Source organism: Spinacia oleracea, chromosome 1 (genome assembly GCF_020520425.1).
Source record: "Spinacia oleracea cultivar Varoflay chromosome 1, BTI_SOV_V1, whole genome shotgun sequence".
Taxonomy (NCBI): Eukaryota; Viridiplantae; Streptophyta; class Magnoliopsida; order Caryophyllales; family Amaranthaceae; genus Spinacia; species Spinacia oleracea.
Window position 1 is genome coordinate 132,629,055 of NC_079487.1, and position 19,854 is coordinate 132,648,908.

At 33.8% G+C, this 19,854-nt stretch overlaps 2 protein-coding genes across 2 annotated transcripts; both read left to right on the forward strand.

Annotated features, from left to right (window-relative positions):
- The first annotated feature begins 1,524 nt into the window (after window positions 1-1,524).
- Window positions 1,525-9,030, forward strand: LOC110785582 (7-dehydrocholesterol reductase). The gene is made up of 13 exons (XM_021990045.2): window positions 1,525-1,809; window positions 4,157-4,379; window positions 4,529-4,584; window positions 5,442-5,544; window positions 5,640-5,705; window positions 6,328-6,441; window positions 6,757-6,883; window positions 7,293-7,393; window positions 7,509-7,634; window positions 8,045-8,109; window positions 8,304-8,385; window positions 8,513-8,595; window positions 8,757-9,030. Exons 1-13 carry the CDS (start codon window positions 1,718-1,720, stop codon window positions 8,821-8,823), a joined length of 1,305 nt encoding a protein of 434 aa, XP_021845737.1. The 5' UTR covers window positions 1,525-1,717; the 3' UTR covers window positions 8,824-9,030.
- A 1,380-nt stretch (window positions 9,031-10,410) lies between these two features.
- On the forward strand, window positions 10,411-13,579 carry LOC110785583 (uncharacterized). The gene is made up of 3 exons (XM_021990046.2): window positions 10,411-10,636; window positions 11,807-11,959; window positions 13,132-13,579. Exons 2-3 carry the CDS (start codon window positions 11,812-11,814, stop codon window positions 13,398-13,400), a joined length of 417 nt encoding a protein of 138 aa, XP_021845738.1. The 5' UTR covers window positions 10,411-10,636; window positions 11,807-11,811; the 3' UTR covers window positions 13,401-13,579.
- Window positions 13,580-19,854: the final 6,275 nt, after the last annotated feature.

The window sequence follows — 19,854 nt, forward strand, 5'->3', positions numbered from 1 at the left end:
GCACCATTTATTTTAAAAAGAGTACAATTCATTAAAAAAAGAGTACCATTTCATTAAACAGAGTACCGTTTCGATAAAAATATGTACCATTTCATTAAAAAGAGTACCATTTTATTAAAAATAAAGTACCATTTCGATTACAACATGTACCATTCCATTGGATTTTTTTGCTGTTATGTTTTTACAAAAACATAACAGACCGCGATTTTTACTTCCTCCAAGGAATGCAACAATACTATTTTTAATTTTCAGTAAAAATAAAATAATCAAAATAACCCATCTGAAAGTTTTAAAGCGGGTTGCCGGCATGCTAAAAAAATACGCGTATTAATTTACCTTTTTCTGAAAATAAAAGCAATAAACAATTTTTTTTTTTCTAGAAAATTGGGTGGTCGTTCGATCGCCCTTGTCACAGAAGTGTTCTCTTTAACTTAATAGTATGAATTTAACACTTATACAAAGTATGAAATTATTAACCATTATCTTATATGATACAATATCAATGACATCTTGGTCTAGTGGTTAACCTTAAGGTGTATGTATAAGGTTCGAATCCCTCACATCTGTTTGTAATTTATATTGCTATTATACCTCATTCGCACTAGTAAAATACTTATATGATATCATTAATCCTAAATTGATTGGACCTTACCAGAATTTACTAACTTATATGATCTAATTGAAATACATATACAATATGACATGTTTCGTTTCAAGATTACTCCTTTCACATGTGTAAACAAACTTTAAGAGAGTGACTTAAACAGTTAAATCCATATCTATTTTTCATAACTATCAACGCTTATATCTATAATTTGGACTTTGCAACAAGATTTGTCTTCATCACGACATAATTCTAGAAATTAAGGTGTAAAAAATATAATCATAATCATCAAGCGCAACAACATACAGATCTTTTACGTAAGGTTTATGTCTATTTTATGGAAAATCAACCATATCATCACTGACAAATCGCAAATAAGTCTCATCTTCAACTCTTTGAACATCTAACAAGTTCTTCACATTTATCGATAATTAAACTGAGCGGTAAATTGCATTGCTAATGTCGTCATCTCAGACATCTTATCTCTACCAAGTTAGATATTGTTGCTTATAATAAGTCCAACGACTCAAGTTTACTTTCCATCATTTCTAATTTCACTCTTACGTACTCTGTAAGTTTCTCGGATGATGAACATATCTTAATGTTAGTTCTTTTTCTTCTTCCTACCTCATTACAAAGTAACAGGTCCAAAATAATATTTAACTCCTATTTGGAGAAACTAGCAGTAAAGGGTAGATTGTAGCTATTAAAGTCCCCTATAATAGTGAATAGTAGCGGATAACTAATTTAAATATTCGATAAAACATAATGATTAATATTAAAATACGATAAAAGCAATACAAATTATTAATTTAACTCAGAATATAAATTTATCAAATGTTACCCGATATCGTTGAATACTTCGTTGTATAGTACACTCAGAAATTCCGTGCACAAAACAACCTTTGCTTAAAAGGATCACTCTCACCAGAAAAGGACACTCAATCTAACGAGAGAGGACGGACCAGGCTTTCAAATGAGAAGCAAAAAGCAGCCATCTTTTGGGATTTCATTAATTTATAACTTCAATTAATTACAATAGTTGGGTTTTTAAGAACAACACCCACAGGTTAATTGGAAAGAGAGTGAAGATTTTGGAGAGAGGAAACAGAAATGGCGGAAACAAAGATAGTGCATTCTCCCCTGGTCACTTATTCGTCAATGTTGTCACTTCTTACCTTTTGCCCTCCTTTTGTCATTCTTCTGTAAGCTAAATTTACCCTGTTTCTTAAAGTTGTTTTTGTGTTTTTTGTTTAATTTTGATTCGTAATTTTTTAAGTTCTGATTTTTGTTGTTTAGTGGTGTGATTCTCGGATTAGATCTGTGATTATTCTTGCCTTGATCATTAAAATGTGTTAATTTTATATGTTTTGGGACTGTGATGTGAAAACTGGAAAGGGTAGATTTTTGAGTTAGATTTCCTGGGTTTAATTAGTTGAAGTATTTTAATCTTGATTGGATTTGTTAATGGGGTTTTAAGTTTCATGGGGTTTAGGTAAACTACTACTCCTATATGTTTGATTATTTGTATTTGTTTAATAAGGTTGAGGAATTTGTCAATGGTATTATACTATATACTATATACTATATACTATATAGTATTATAGTATGTGGTTAATTAATTGGTGTGTCTTGTTTTTTTGTTTTTGTTTATGTTTATGTTGTTGGCTTTGTTGCTGCTGTCTTTTCTTCAGGTGATTCTTGATTCTTTTGAATCAGGAAGTTAATGCTTCTGAACTTTGACATGGTTTTTATATTTAGGAAGTGTATTTCTCTATATTAAATGGTTTACATGTTGGACAAGGGACATGGAGGATGATCCATACAAGTTTCAAAGAAAATGTTATTCTATTCAACTACTATACTGGATTAAAATATATGAATTCTTCAAGTTAAACTGTGTCAATAATGAAGTCGCATTATTAGGTTATGTTCTATTCACTTGATTTTTGCGGAAGTGATATTTTTTAATTCATTCATTAGGATCGACTTTTACCAATTAAACTAATTTTACTGAGTAAAACTGCATTTTGACGATTCTCCAATGTTTTTTCTCATATCACATGCAGTTACTGGATTTAACTGACTAGAACTGATTTCTGATGATTCTCCAATGTTTTTCTCATCTGAAGTTACTAAATTTTAGTTTCGCTAAATGTTTTTTTATTAAGTTGAAGAGAACATGGCCTTAAGTAACCGGCTGAGACATATGCAATTTTCTTGTGAACATTTTTTAGTGCTTTTGTTTTTACGCCGATAGCATGAGCTAGAAGCCCGTAAGTGGCAATTACCTTCTTTCGTTGTCTGAGTCGGGTATTAAACAAATTGATTCCCATGTGCGCATCTCTTGGGGGCATTTACACGGTTTCATCGTGTTCACTTTGCCTAGGAGTATATAACTGAATGTTCTTAATGGAAAACTGTATTGTTGACTTCGAGGTTTGGTAGACTTAAAAATATAGTACACTGGAACATTAGTTTCGACGACATTGAAAAGCAAATTTCTTTGTTAGATATTCATGTATGGGAATCATCAATAACACTGTTTTACCTGTCAGTGTGTTTTATTATAGAATGCTGAAATTACTCTGGCATCAGCTTTCCCAAGCATCAGTTGAATTTTGTGGTAACTCTAGTATACTTGTAAAATGTCATTTTTTTCTCTAAACCCTAAACATACCTCGTGAAACACTGGAATCTTAGAAATATTTTGATCTGGTTAGTGAAAGGAAGATGCTCCATAGTTGAAACAGAAACTTGTAGAACAACAGTTGCTGCTTGAAACAATGTCAACTTTACTTTTCAACTTGTGGTTTGCTTTGACCTAATGACTTAATGGGTATCTAAGTATCTTAAGTAAAAGGATCAGCTGCAGTTAGCCAGTGAAATTTCCCATTCTGATTTCTGACACATCAGCAAGCTGTTTAGACCTTTTCCACACCCTATTTCAGTGATCATTATTCTATGCTGCAAATGTTATCTGAGCTCTGGATTATAGGATCTCTCTGTATCTTTGTTCTGTAAAAATTGAATCTATTCTGCATAATCTTTGTTGGTGAAATTCATCAACTGGACTTTCATTGTACGTTTCTTTGGTCTGATTACCTCTTCTTAAATTAACTTTTTGACGTAATGAATTCTTTAAATAAACGCATGGTGGAAAAAATACATGATAAAATCCCTTTTCGCTTTGTCACTGCGAAGCATGACCAATTAGTAGAATAATTTGATCTGAACATAGACATGTCAAAGGATAATTCTGATCCTCTGACTTATAATCTTCCAAACACTAAAGTTTCATTTGCAAGGCCCTCAATATGTGCCTTGGCCATCTGCCTTGATGAACTGATTTATTTGAATGCTTGTTTAACTTTCTACTTATTTTCCCCCCTCTTTTGGGAGGCTATATCAGATGCCAGTATTATTAAGAAATTTACTTGCAAGTTGCAACTAATTAGTGGTAGGTTGATCTACACATTGGATAAGAAAGCTATAGTAGAAGAGATGCTACATTGATTTTTATTTAAGTTTTAATTTTCCTGTTCAATGCAGATGGTACACTATGGTACATGCTGATGGATCTATATCTCAAACTTGGTTATACTTGAGGGAACATGGGCTACAAGGTTTTGTTAACATATGGCCTAAACCCACATTAGTTGCATGCAAAATCATCTTCTGTTATGGAGCATTTGAGGCTGTACTTCACCTATTGTTACCTGGGAAGAGGGTGGAAGGCCCTATATCACCCACAGGGAATCGTCCTGTTTACAAGGTGTGTTATCGTTGTTCTTTGTAGTTGACAGACATTAATCTTAATTACTTATTTATATTACGAGAATGCTTGGAATTATGATTATTGGACTCTGATTAGCTGGACATTTTCTCACTAAAAGCACGGCCTTTCTGTTGAGTCTATTGCAGGCAAATGGCATGCAAGCATATTTTGTCACTTTGATCACTTATCTTGGGCTTTGGTGGTGAGTAATTTTTTCTGATCTCACTTTTTCCAGCTTCTCAAATCAGCAGTTCAGAGTTGAAACTACCTACTCTTGAATTGCCCGATATATCTCCCAACAACGAGTGGCTTAAAACCTACCACTTCTGTTTCAAATAAGTAGATAACTTTACATCTAACTTTTGTAGTAAGTTGAGATGCAACTCATGTTGATTTGTATTCAAATCCTGTATTTTGATGGTTTCTATAAAGTACGAAAGAGTAAAGAAAACCTTTTTTTTAATTTTTAAACGAAGTAGAAAACGTTGGTTATATAATATAGTAATTATACTGCCTGGCACAAATGGTGTTCAAACGGCTTGATTTAATTTTGTTTGCAGTTAGTGGCTCTATTCTTTCAGTAGTTCACTGTTGGGCGCACCAATGCACAATGTTTGAAATTTGCTACGCAGTCTATGACTTCCTTACAACAATTGTAGACTAATAAAGTTTGTTCTCGCAATCTTGTCCATGTTGTCTAGAGATTTTGTTTGTATGTCACTTGTTTTGTTGTTTGCTATATTTCTGGGCAGCTTACTTGTATGTATGTTCATTTTGCTAAAATAGAAAGGGAAATATTAAGAAAATGTTGTCTTTACTACAGGAACTTATAAAGGTTTGAGATGTCATAATTAAATTATATTTTTCTTGGAAGACATGTCGTTCCTTGTTTGTCTCTGATGCTCTCTTAAGTTGGATGCGTAATATGACTAGTTTAGAAAGGGAACTTCTTATGCCATCTGACTCTCAGTATGTAGTTTGTTTGGATAGCTATTAATTCATGGCAGTAATATGCATCACATTGTATCCAACCTGTTCGTTTTCTTGATTTGCGTTCAGGTCTGATATCTTCAATCCAGCGATTGTTTATGATCATTTGGGAGAAATATATTCAACACTGATATTTGGAAGCTTCATCTTTTGCATCTTATTGTACATAAAAGTATGATATCTTTAACTCTTAAAGAACCCAATTGACATTTTCCTGTTTTCTGATTATACATGGTCTTTAATAACAGATTGCTGGTTGACATGTAGGGGCATGTTGCACCATCTTCATCTGATTCAGGTTCTTGTGGAAACTTCATAATTGATTTCTATTGGGTGAGCTTCACTGATTTATCATGATATCTTTTGTTGTTTTCGCATCTTTGCCTTTTCTTGTATTACAATCATGCTTCACTTGATGTGATGAACTGGAAACACATTATAAATGCCATTGGAGTGGATAATATTCGTTATGCACATAAATGTATCTTTACTATTATCTTGAAATTGAATGTTGAAACTAATAGCGCTAAGGAATCTTAGCTCCCTTAGAAAACCCCATCCCAGGAATTAATCTGACAAGGACTAGAAACTTAACGTTCCTTACTGAGAAATTCCATGTGTATGGGCTGTGAGTATGGAATTGTAGACGGATTTAAATAATTAGGGACATCACTATTTTACCCCCTACCCCTAAATAGAAAGAGAAAAAGTAGTTCTGACTTTTGACATAACCTAGAGGATATTCTGCTGGACAAAAGTAAGAAGAATCTTCTCCTTTAATAATCTACTGAAGAATGTTTTCATGCCATGCTTACTTTCTGATGTCTCAGATTTCACTATTCGTGTGCGTTTTACATGATGCTTTGAATTTTATCCTTGGTGAGCAAAATTGGAAAGGTTATCCTGTTTAGGAAGATGTATGCCTCGCTGATATTGTGTTTGCTGTGTTTTCTAGGGTATGGAGTTATATCCAAGAATTGGTAAGAACTTCGACATAAAAGTTTTCACGAACTGCAGATTTGGGATGATGTCTTGGGCAGTTTTGGCCTTGACATACTGTATTAAGCAGGTAATATCTCTGAGAGTATTTCGAATCTGAATGTCAACTACGTGCGTGCTAAGTTTGTATGAATTCCCAAACAAAAGTTATGTGGTTTAGAACCTCTTTGACTAAAGAAATACTTGCTATAGAAAGGAAGAACTGACAAAGGGTATCAAAGATGTTTTACTTCACAAAGGTATTTAAATAAAATAAAATAAAATGAAGTAGCACTATTGCAGGGAACTAAAAATTGAATTATACTCGTGTAGTTTTATGTTCACATTGACTGTTTTGCTGGTATTGAAAGCCAGTTTTCCTTATTTTGGGTGTTAATTTCAACAGTATGAGTTGGATGGTAAGGTTGCTGATTCCATGCTGGTCAACACCATTTTAATGGTAGTGTATGTCACAAAGTTTTTTTGGTGGGAAGCTGGGTACTGGAATACCATGGACATTGCCCATGATCGAGGTTCGTAGTTTCTGAATCTTCATGGTTTCACTGTTATCTGGTTGATTGGTTAGTCTTATCCTTGAGGATGATAAAGAGTTAGGGTTTGAGCCTAAATGAAGAAATAGCCTAAGAAATAGCCATTGTCTTTGCTAGTTTGCTGAACACCTCGGACCCTTTCTGTTTCTGTTGGTTGAAATCCTCTCAGAAAAACAATTTCCCTGATTTTCACAACATATAGAGAATGTTGAAATTATATAAATTTTAATCAAGTGATATGACACTACTATGTAATCGTTGAGTGATGCATCACAAAAAAAAAAGAAAAAAAAAGAGATATTCTCAAAGCACATTTTAGTTGTCGGGTGGCTGTACCTGCTACCTCTGTGATGCTTAACGTGTTACATTTCTGCAAATTTGGTACTGGCAGCTGGGTTCTACATATGCTGGGGATGCTTGGTGTGGGTCCCATCAGTGTATACATCTCCGGGCATGTATTTGGTCAACCACCCTGTACATCTTGGAATTCAGGTAACTGCATCATTAAAAGTATTCTAGATTGAGCAGATTTTGTGTATATGTAATTCATCATTGTAGAAAAGCAAACACTATCTGGTGCTGACAATCTTTCTTACTCCTGCTGCAGCTTTCGCTTTATATTCTTGTGGCCGGTATTTTGTGCATCTTTATCAATTACGACTGCGATAGACAGAGACAAGAATTTCGCCGAACAAATGGCAAATGCTTGGTTTGGGGGAAACCTCCATCAAAGGTGCATCTTCACTTGCCATATCTTGGTTTTTAACCCTTAATATGGATTTTACCTTCGTTTTTGTTCCTTTTCGTCTCCAACTAATGCAATCCCGCATCTCTAATACTTCCTCCGCTCCATAAATATCTCACCATCTTGTTTTTACACTATTCACACTACACTAGACCTTTGGTCATTTTTTGTGAAATTATAGTCATGTGGGATCTTATTAGATTCATATCGATATATATTTTCTAAATATCAACTTTTTATAATTTTTTCTTATTCATAATTCGAGATATTGAGGGTCAAAGTACTTGTTGGAAAACGTAAAGTCAACCATAGTGCAATATTTAAGAAAAGGAGGAATTACTATCTTTCATTTCCCAATCCAAACACTATTATGCTAAAGTAATTAAATACTCTTGCAGATTCTAGCCTCATACTCTACAACATCAGGGGAAACCAAGACTAGCCTTCTGTTGACCTCAGGATGGTGGGTTTTCTTTGTCATTTTCTTTAGTTTTTTTACATAATCCGTACATGTTGCGGAGTATAAAATTTCGTTAATTAATTGTTTCAAGTTTCAACCATGATGGGGTGGCTGACTGACAGTTTTCAGAGACGGGTTTATACATATTAATAATAATATCCTTTGCATAATACTTCAATTTTACCGTTGATTCACAGGTGGGGATTATCTAGACATTTCCATTACGTCCCAGAAATATTAGCTGCTTTTTTCTGGACAGTTCCTGCTCTTTTTAACCATGTAAGAAAATTTCTTTTTACAGATCCTGCATGTCTCGAAAATTTAATTATTTTTTCTCATACTTGTATGTCTGTGTTTCCGTTGACTGAACCGTTGTATTGTAAATTGTTGTGATTTCTTTCTGCAGTTTCTTCCTTACTTCTACGTGATATTCCTCACTGTCCTCCTTGTGGACCGAGCTAAAAGGGATGATGACCGTTGCCGATCCAAGTAAGACTATTCTACTCAGTTAAAAAAAAATTACGTGAAACTTTACGTGCATGTTTCTCTTGATAAACAAATAAAAACCCTACTGTTTGAAGCTTCAAGTGCATCGAATTTTCTTTCTTTTTTTGGAGTTCTGAAATGAATATGGTTGTGACAATTTGCAGGTACGGCAAGTACTGGAAAACTTACTGTGACAAGGTTCGCTACAGGATTATACCAGGAATCTATTGAGAGTGTCATTTGTACGTGTTGTATTATTTAAGTCGTTGCTATGTATCTTGTTATATCATCGCTCAATGTTGTATTTATAAAGTTTAAACATTTGGTAGCGTATTCTGTTGATCATGTGTAAATATTCAACTTCTGTAGTACCCCTTACATTGGGCTCTTCTTCTTCCTTGTTTCTTTTCCGAAGATACGAGGTTTGATGTTTACTTAGATTATGTCTTCAGGAATGTGAGATTACTAGCTTAGTTCCGAAGTACATTACCGAGCCTCACCTTTGTGGCTCGAGTTTTCCCCTTGGAACTTTTAATGGCGGCACTCCCCTGGAGGGTTTTTGTTCAGTATTTTAAGCTTAAGTCAGACAATAGTACAGGGCACAATAAGCACAAACTCTTCAATGTAGCCACCAGGGTAGGTCGCTGATGAACCCTACTATTCCGAGGCAGCCAACTATTACTTCTGTTGTATCATCCTTGTTGTGAATCCTTATTTCAGATGAGTTTAGTTAAGACTCTGTTCTATTCACCTTTCAGGAAAAAATAAGTGACAAGTTCAGTTAATTTCAGATAAGATAAGTTTAGGAAAAATAAGGGTTGATCAAATACGATTTATAACTAAAATAAGTTTTGATAAATTCAGTTAAGTTCAGATAATATAAGTTTAGAAAAATGAGTGAAAATCAAGTGAATAGAATGCATCATTAGTTCAGAAAAACAAAGTTTTTCTTAAATTTTTCAAGAGCACAAATACGTTTATTTTTGCAAAATAAGTTCAGATAATTCAGAAGTTCAGTTTAATTCAGATAAGTTCAGATAATATAAGTTCATGCAGAATAAGTCTAATAGAACGAAGGTCTTAGTCTGTACGGACTATATAATAGGTGTCAGATTCAAATTCCTACCCCATTTATAATTTACTCCGTATATTGCATTCACTGTTCAGCCCGATGAACTTGCATTAGCGCCTAATAAAGTAATAAGCATTGCACCCGATACATAAAATTACATTTTGCTATTTCATTCGCACAAAAAGACAACTATTTAGACAAACGTCTATTGACAAGCCCCTTCTTCTCCTAATCACTTGAAATTAAACTTTGACGGCCCCCTTCACTCAAAAGGAAACTCAACTTTGGGTTTTGTTCTTAAAAATCATATTGGCACCCTTAATCTAGCGGACGCCAAATTTATTGGTTCAAAATCGGGAATTCTGTTAGCAGAAACTTTGGCTCTTCGAGAAGGCATCAAAGGACCGCTTTTTCTCGGGATCAAACACCTTGTCGTTTAAGTGGCAATGGAAAGTTCCTTGGACGATTTTCAACCTCATTGCCAATGTGGAGAAGGATGTTTCGAAATTCGAGTCGATCCCTTTTCACCACTGTTTCCGAGAGGCAAATCAGGTGGTAGACTCTATGGCTAATCATGACCCTAATTACCCTATTATGTTTTATTAGTTTAACTCTTGTAATGATTTATTCTTTTCCATCATCGGGAATGATGAGTTAGGTAAGATTGGTCCTATCACTTTTATGTTAGGCACTAGGTTTTATTTCCTTATGTTTTTTTTAAAAAAAAAATCGCACAAAAATAAAATAAAATGTTTAAGAGTAGCTAAGGACTTCCTCTTTGGGTTAGAATTCTCTCTCTCTTCTCCGCATAGTCGCTAAGTCGCATGACTCGCATCTTCATCTCCTTCCTCCTGCAATAGCATCCCCATCCCCGCAATTTGACAACAAAAGCAGCATCTTTAGTTGTAGCTGTATCTCTACTTAGCGGCGCTTCTGCCAACCACCTCTCCTTCTCTGCTGCTGCTATTCTCGGTATTTATCTACAACTACTTTGTATCGATTTTTCTGTTGATTTTATTGATTTCTAAATTGTTAAATATATTCTGTTAGATTCTTTTTGTTAGCTTTGTTTTCTATATGATTCGATTTATCTGATATGATGTGTTTCAAAATGTTAAATGTGTTCTGTTGCGTTTGTTTTGGTGTTGATTAATAATTCTACTTGAAATTCGTATAATCCCTTTTGATATGATTCGATTTTTCCGACAATCACTGTTCATTTCTCCTCTGGACCAGGGCGGGCTCCCCTCCTTCCCCGCCGCTGGGACAGACGTGCCTGGTTGTTGTTGATGCATATGAATTCCCAAACCTAGGGTTTTTAATTGATTTCCTGGTTCTATGCTTTTATCAGAATACTAAATAAAAAAAAGAAAACATGTTTATGATATGGGTTTTGTCAAGTACAGAGTTGACTCCTCTATGTTTCGTAAACTAGAGGTCAGTTTTAATGAGAGTTGATCAAATGTGTGTATAGAATTTATAGGTAATTTTAGTTTTCCTTTCTAAATCAGTATGTTTGGAAGAAGATGCACCATAATCGTATTGATTTTCTATGTTTTAAGAAGTGCAAATGTAGTAGAAACCCCTTTGTGGAACAAGGCTGTGCTTGTGTCTGTGTTTAAGCGTTGGATGACTGGTGTGCGAAGGCGTTTTTAGATATTTGGTACCCTTCTTGAGTTCTTGGCTTATTATCCCCTTTCTTGGCTTTGATTTCGACAATATTAAAGCTCATGGCTTCATTTCTTGGCACCACAAGTGATGTTTCTGTTATGAATCTTGCCTACCTCCTCCTAAAATGTTCTGACTTCTGAGTTACAGCCTCCTGTTTGTTATTAATGAACTCCTACATGTTTATTGTAAACTGAGGGCTTTCTCGTCTAACAAATTCTTACGCATAAGCTATGCATCTGTGATATACGAAGTACTACGCATGTGACAAGAAGTGAAGACGGAAAATAATTTGCTTGTTTGAAGAGCTTATACAGTTCATGTAAAAAGGAATTTCTGATTGAGTTTGCACATGTGATGCAAATGTTTCCACATTAATTTGTTCTTAACCAAATCCTGGATACTTTTGAACAAAAGTCTGGCTTAAGTTATTTTGAAATATGGGAATCTGATACCTGGTTTACCTGTTTCCAGATAAAATGTCAGCATATGACAATGTTATTGGGGGTAAGTTGAAACTTAAAGGAAAAGCCTTGGATGTGAAGACTGGTGGCGTAAAGAAGAAGAAGAAACAAAAGAAACAGTATGATGAAGTTTCAGAAACAAAAGTGGATGAAACGTTGGACGGTTAGTTAACATAATAGTTTTAAAGTATATAAATTACGTTTCTGATTTGCTTGAAGTCTTAAACTTTGCTATCCATCTCTTGTATTGTTAAATATCATTGTCTTTGCAGTTTTTGCATTCAGGAGCTTTAATATTTCCTTTCAGGCCATCATTTGATTATAAGGTTTCTTGTGTTGGTAGCCTCTATTAACAGGCTTTTCTTAGACTCATAGCCAGTATGTGTCATGCTGAAATAGAAGCAACCACTGTTAACTTTTTTTGTTTCTCTGGTTTAACAAAGAAGAAATCTTATTTTTATACCTGAATTTTTTATTCGTCTTGTGGTTCTCTTTTAATCTTTACTACTACTTGTTATGTGCTGCATGACAGCATTCTTGTTCGATTCAGACACTGCATACCACATTTTACACTAATACCCTGACTCCCTGAGAGAGTGAGAGTTACCTTTCCAACAATTGTCCATTTTCTGCTTATCATGACCTTGAAGTTTAATCGCAGCAGCTTCGAACCATCGGAATTGCCTGTGAAAGTGGTTCCATGAACATTATCACAATCATAAAGACGTTCTACTGGCTGCTGTAAGCCTGTAAGAAACCTAAATACCTAACATAAGAGTAAGTTCATTTCAATTCAGGTAAACAGCCCTGCTAGGGGATGCTACTGAATTATGATAAGGTTGTGGTCAACTTGCTTTCCATGGCCTCACAGCCTTTTTGAGATGCTATATGATTACATGTTTTTCTGTTTCTGTCTGGTAACTGACAAGATAACAACTTGTTGTACTGCTACTTGAGATTCATAGAGTTTATTGAGTTTTCTTGTCCTTTCTTGATAAACAAGGTAAATGAAATTGTGAGACTGATGAACTCCCTCCTGTTTCTAAAGATATCAAAGTTAGACCTCCCTCCTGTGAGAATGAAATTGTGAGAATGATGAACTCCCTCCTGTTTCTAAAGGCGTCACAAAATCTCTTTCCTGAGCTTATTACGGACTTACAACATTTGGCAAATGTTTGATTGATTGATCGACGTGTTCAATCCTCCTCACTTCCCTTAAAATTTGACAGAATATTCTATTTTCTACTTATGACTTGGTTTCATTGTATTTTTGGGTTTGATTGATTGACATGTTCAATTTTGGATTTCATTACCTTATTTGGGTTTCGGGTGCAGGTGGAAGTGCCGAAGCTTTAACTCTTACTAATGAAGAGGAGAACGGTAACAACGAATCAGACAAGTCAACCGGGAAAGGGAAGGCCCCAAAATTTGCTGATCATCTGACTCCAGCTGAAAAACGATACATAGAGCAGAGAGAGCAGCTTGATGTCCAGAAGTATTCTAAAATGTCTAAGAATTCCCACCGTGATCGTCTAGATGATTTCAATCAGTATTTAGCCAACTTGAGTGAGCATTATGACATTCCTAAAGTTGGCCCTGGCTAAGTATCTTCTTTATTTTCACATTGCAAAGCAGTTAAATGTCAACTCCTGTACATTGGGCAGTTAATTGTTTTTAGGTTTCTGGTTTAAAGATTAGTATTCAGAATTCTCCTGTAATCAGAACTTGTAGCCTTGTACCAAATATTGTCTTAATTTTACCGTGAGACTGTTACTGTCCTGCACTCTTGCATCTCTGTCGAGTTCAAACTATTTCTGCATCCAGGTGTGGGATGGGAACATTTTTATCAAGTTAATTTTACAAGTAGAATATTTCTTTATGTTGGGTGTTTCTGATCATTAAATTTCTGGATATTTTTCTTCACCTTTGTTCCTTTATATGGGAATGGCTTTTCATAGATTTGCCATGGTGGCTGAAGATTTTTCCAATTATCTGATATGAACATTGAGACATATTATACCCAAACTGTTAGAATCTTTATCGATTTTGTGATGTTGCGCAACAAGTTTGGAGGAGTGGATCACTAGCTATCCATTCAAAACATAACGAAACCATGTCTTTCAAGGAATGGTTTTTGTTTTACATCCGACTATTTCAACGTCAGGATGGTAAGAATAGCCCGAGAAGTGTTTATTTTATAAGCACACTTTGGGGTTTGTGGCTGGTTAGGAATAACCGCATTTTTAGAGGGTAGGCGACAACTATTTCTATGGTCCACACTTTCATTAAGCAAGGACTAGACCAACATGGAATTTTGCAACAACAACGTATGCCTTTCTTAAGGGTTCTCCATCCTCCTGAAATGGATCTTGTCTTTCCTCCGGGTTTTTCAGGGTAATCTTAGCAGGGGACGAAAACCAAGGACCGACTACCATAATTGTGATTGATGGATCTTGGCACAAGAGTACTAGGAATGCAGGTGTGGGTTGGTTTTTGGATAACCAACTTTTTCCGAGTCAAACAATTTTAGGCGGAGCAATGGCATGCTCTGCGGATTTAGCCCTTCACACAGAGGTTAGGGCCTGTCTTCTTAGCATGCGATGGGCGTCACTGGCAGGGTTTGGAAGAATCACAATTCTTTCAGACTCCCAGCAACTGGTCGAATTGCTGAGATTGGCTGATGTGACTGACATTCAACTCATTTGGACGCTGGACGAAATTAGGAGGATTGGCAAGACCTTTAACTGGTGTTGCATCAACAAGGTGGACCGAGAGCCTATTCAACGCGCGCACGAGCTGGAAAAGGCGGCATCTACTTTACTTTTGTCTTTTAGTAATTTCCCTTAGTTTGTTCCTATAAGCTTATGTCAAAAAAAAAAAAAACATTCTTTTACTTGTATTTCTCTTTTCTATTGCTTTCTAGGATCTTTCTAATAGTTTTCTAGGCTTTAGAGAGAATTATTATGTTACTGTAATTCCAGTGTTCACTGGCAAGTTTTAGCTAATTTAAAATAAACCTCTATGAGGGGTATGAACCAATACCTCTCATCAGAAGTTGCCTTTGCTTAATTTATTTGTTGTTGCCAGCCTTTATAGATATTGTGTTGTCGCATGCTTTTAAGCTTTCTAAGACATAACAAAGTCTCCCTCAAAACAGATACACTCTTGTCGACGGTCCCACTTGTCCTGCTGTGCGCAAACAAGCCCCTCGTTCGACCCTCATTCTTGTCGCCAATAGGCAAGAGTGCCCATTCTGAAGCAAACACCTGCTCGTGTCCCGAGCCTTGAGATTCACTTTCCGCACAAGGCTTGCGCCCTTGCCGCCCCATAGGCAAGAGCACGCCGCACGATCTGGTGTCAAAACACCCGGGCCGTGACAGTTGGTGTAATAGTCCTATATTTTATAATTTTATAAAATATATTTTATTATTCAAAATATAACTATTTTCGTTTTAATTAGTCCCCTTTAATATTTTCGGAAAGTTTAAAACCCTATTTTATTAGTTATATGACTCTATTATATGGAAAACCTATATATATATATATATATATATATATATATATATATATATATATATATATATATATATATATATATATATATATATATATATATATATATATATATATATATTAATTAGATTTTAATCTGAAAAATTAAGACAAATTTATAATGTAGAAATTTTTCTTCCAGTAACTACCAATTAATGCGTGAAGTTTAGACCTAAAAATTAAAATCTGACAATTAAGCATAACTATTAAAAAAATTCCAATAAAGTAAGACCACTTATAGTTTAGAAATCATTGTTCCAGTAATTCATCCAAAACCAAGTGTTAACAACAAAAAAATTGATTTTAAAATTTGGACAATTAATCATTATTTTAAAAATCAATACAAACTTAAAATACTTGAAATTACAAAAAAATTAATCTGAAAAATTAAGAAAAATTTATAATTTAGAAATCTTTCTTCCAGAAATTACCAATTAATGCGTGAAGTTTAGACTTAAAAATTTAAATCTGGACAATTAAGCATACATTTTAAAAAAAAATTCCTATAAAAAGTTCATAAAAAGTAAGACTAATTTCACGCATGTATATTAATTGAACTCTGATCAATTCTAATTTGGTTTCGTGCTTGGGCTGGATAGAATTTAGGGGTAAGAGTGGCGGTAATACTCCCGCTTACAGACCTAGATGGCGCATTACACCAAAATTTCCCCCCCTTAAAAGCACAACATTTTCCCCTAAAACTGAAATATTTATTGTTTACTCAGACCACTTAGATGGCAGGGTACCAGGGGCCAGTTACCCCCAGGGTTGTAGCATCTCCCTATAAAATTGCTACAAAAAGGGATAGAGAATATTATTACTAACTTTTCACAAAAAGACTAATCGGGTTTGTTTATGCTATTCAGATTTCGTCGACGTAGTCAACCAGTACTCTTCAACCTCTGGCAGCACGTCTTCATCAGGTTGCTCACAACAGAGCTGAACTTTCCTAGGCGGAAAGTTCCTCCGCTTAAACTTCCTCCGCTTAAACTGAAAGGTCATTTTCTCTGTCACCTTATGCACATCTGGTAGTATTTTGCCTGCAGGTCATTTAAACCTTCTATCTCAATAAATAAGTCTTTGTAATAAGATAGTCCTAGCATGCTGTTACCATATACAAAAAGCAAAAGCAGAAAATAGCATATAAAAACACTAACTTTCACAGAAAAATCAGCTAAAGTATATAAAAACACACAAATTCAATGCAACAAACAAACACCCAGAATTCTGAATTCAACTCGCAATAATTAGAAATAATATTACCAAACAAAGTAAATGATATTGAAGTAAAACTCGCAATAAATTAGCAAAAACAAAATAATCAACAACGTGAAATAGAAAACCAAGCTTTATCAAAATCAAATCCAAATAATGAACTTGACAATCAAACTCAATAGATAATCCAAATAATAAGAGTTCAAGGTGTGATGGTCAGGCAAATGCCACAATTAAAGAACATGAATACTCCCTCCGCCCTTAATACTCGACCCGGTTTGACCGACACAAAGTTTAAGGGACTTGAATTGACTTATTAGTTTAATAGATAGTGGAGTATTATTTTAATGTAGTTAGTGGGAATTGTGTAAAGGGGTAGAGTATGAGTTGAATTTTTTTATTATTTTTTGTATGGAGTAAGGGGTAGGTGGGTTAATATGGGGGGAGTGAGAAATAATATAATATTGTTAAATATTTTCATTTTTAGAAACAGATCAAGTATTAAGGGACGACCCGATAAGGAAAACATGTCAAGTATTAAGGGAGAAAGGGAGTAGATAATAGACTATAGATAAAATATTCAATTAATTATTCCATAGTCTAACAATATGAGTTCAGCTTTCACCATAAATATTGAGAAGATTTGGTATCAAACGCTGAAGGTTCTTTGTGATCAATCACATTATCCGACGGATATAATATTTAACAATTGACAAACTTGTAAGTAAAAAAACAGAAACATTATGCAGGACAGCACAAAATTCTCACCTTCCTCTACTTCCCCTAGCGCCAGCAGTGCCTATAGGTAGCGAAACGGTTATATATACCATTTGATTGATATTTCTTTAACATTTTTTTAATTGGGTACTTTCGAAACGCGTTCCTACCACGCAACAAAAAAGAGATTAAGAAGCAACATAAAAACAATATGTAAATATAACAATAATCTATTACTATATACTAAAAGACACACCAGGAATGACACGTGTCACGTCCTGGTGAGTATTTAGTATTTTTTTTCTTTTTAAAAATAAATTAATTTAACAATCTTTTAAAATATTTGATTTCCTGATTTTTTTTATTTCTTATTCTTTCCTTCTATTAATATAACAGAAGTATATATGAAAAAATAAATTAAAGATTTCATGTATTATGACAAGGATAAAAAAAATATATTATTACTGATTTGAAGAACATATATGTTAGGAATGGAAAAAAAATCACAGTTTTTTTTTATATTACTGTTTCTATAATATACATAGTAAGCTATTACGAAAACTCCGTAAAAGAAAAATAGTAAAATATTTTTTTGATTTTCATTTAAAATTTTCAAACAAACGCATTATACTCTTAAACTACAATAGTTAATAAATAAATAAACAAATTACACTTAAACAAAAAAACAATTGTTGATTTTTTATTTTATGTAAAAGAAGTGTTAAAAAGTGGGTCCAACAAAATTACTTATAAACCTGAAAGTCTGCTATATATACCAAATCTAGAAAATAGAGTATTATAACTAATGTGGTTATCAAATCAATACCATATCCAAAAATTTGGATAGATCGAGAGTACGGGTATGATTACGGTTACGGATATCATTCAATTCCAAAAGAAAAAGATATCTAATAATTGTCTGATAAGTTTTTTTTCTTATAGTTTTCCAACTTAAGTATTTTTATCAAAACGCTAAACTCCTAAAATCGCACTAATCACTATACAATCCAAACAAATAATAATATTCTCTTATTTTTCCAACAACCGTTGATAAAAATTGATTTTATTTTATTAAAAACTTCTTTTAAATAAATTATTCAGAACAGAAAAAAAAATTTAGTCTCATCCATGCGTTGCACGGGACCTAACCTATTAACTGTATACTAAAAGACACACCAGAAATGACACGTGTCATCTCCTGATGAATCTTTAGGTTTTTTTTTAAATTTAAAAAATGTTTATTAATAAAGCTTACAAAAATGGAGAAAATAATTTTTCGTAGCTATGAATTCTTATTGTAGAAAGTTAATTGTAGTCCATATCTCTCATATGCATTATATAAATTATTATTTGAAAAAAAGTACTCTCTATTGATTAACTTAAATAAGAAATAATTTTTAAAACTTTGTAACAACATTTTAAAGTTCTTTGTAACCCTTATTTCAAAGAATATAAGTTTAAATAAATTTAGTTAACTTAAGGCTTTGTTTTATTCGACTTATTTTGTCTGAATTTATATTGTCTCGACTTATTTTATCTGAAAAAAACTTATTTTGACTGAAATAAACTTATTTATGTGTTAAAATGTCTAAAAAAATAATTTAATTTTGTTTTAACGGATTTTTCATGAAATACCCCCGAATTTTGGCGTAATTCACCAAATGCCCCTCGACTTTCAGAAATTCACCAAATGCCCCTCACAAATGACTTAATACCCAAAATACCCTTACTAATAATGCGCCGTTAGTCCTCCGTTAACCTAATTTTCAAATTCACCAAATACCCCTATTTTAATACTTATTTCACCAAATACCCTTATTCAGAAACTTAATTCACCAAATACCAATAACTTAAAATTACTCATTTTGATGCTCAACGACTAGTTTTTGTGTTTGAAAATTAGCCGTTGCTTATTGTTTGCTTATAAATACTCTTTTTCTGACGGTTTATTGTAGTTTTCCTATTGTTTTGTTAATTTCATATCATTTTTGTCATGAGTTTTCTTTCAAAATCATCATCCACACCCAATGAGTCCACATATGTAAGAGTCCCAAATAAATTTTGTTATCATGGGAGAAAATTTGACATCCGAATATCTGATACAACACTCAATCTGAAGCTCCGGTACAACACTAAAACAGAAAACACTCCTAAAAACACCTCAAAACGTCGCAACTCTTCAAGAAAATAGCTACTTCTTTTGTACCTTATTCTTTATGTGACCAATTAATTATATTTACCACGCAATCGGAAGGTATTCCTTTTTCAATATGGGAAATATCTTTAACATATGCAAACAGATTAAAAATAAAGCTCTTATTAATTTTATTCTAACGCATATGTTCCAGCTACCTCGGCTTCTATTGCTTCCATGCCACATATTTAACGTTAACTCCCTTTTGTCTCCTGTCTCTACTGCCTCCAAACATCTTTCTTCAATCTCCTAACTTTCTCTCAACCTTACAGTCGAGGCATAAAGGTTTTCCCACTTTTCTTTTGAGCTAGGTCCTATTGACATGGTCAGATTTATGGACAAATGTCTATTTTTGGATTTGAGGGAACAAGAAAAAAAAA

What these genes read in the sequence shown, in the direction of transcription:
- LOC110785582 (XM_021990045.2), top strand. Translation starts at nt 1,718, where the DNA reads ATGGCGGAAACAAAGATAGTGCATTCTCCCCTGGTCACTTATTCGTCA. An exon ending in GGGGGAAACCTCCATCAAAG is followed by an intron (nt 7,635 to 8,044) that starts GTGCATCTTCAC and finishes ATACTCTTGCAG; the next exon opens with ATTCTAGCCTCATACTCTAC. An exon ending in CTTCTGTTGACCTCAGGATG is followed by an intron (nt 8,110 to 8,303) that starts GTGGGTTTTCTT and finishes GTTGATTCACAG; the next exon opens with GTGGGGATTATCTAGACATT.
- LOC110785583 (XM_021990046.2), top strand. Translation starts at nt 11,812, where the DNA reads ATGTCAGCATATGACAATGTTATTGGGGGTAAGTTGAAACTTAAAGGA. An exon ending in AGTGGATGAAACGTTGGACG is followed by an intron (nt 11,960 to 13,131) that starts GTTAGTTAACAT and finishes TTTCGGGTGCAG; the next exon opens with GTGGAAGTGCCGAAGCTTTA.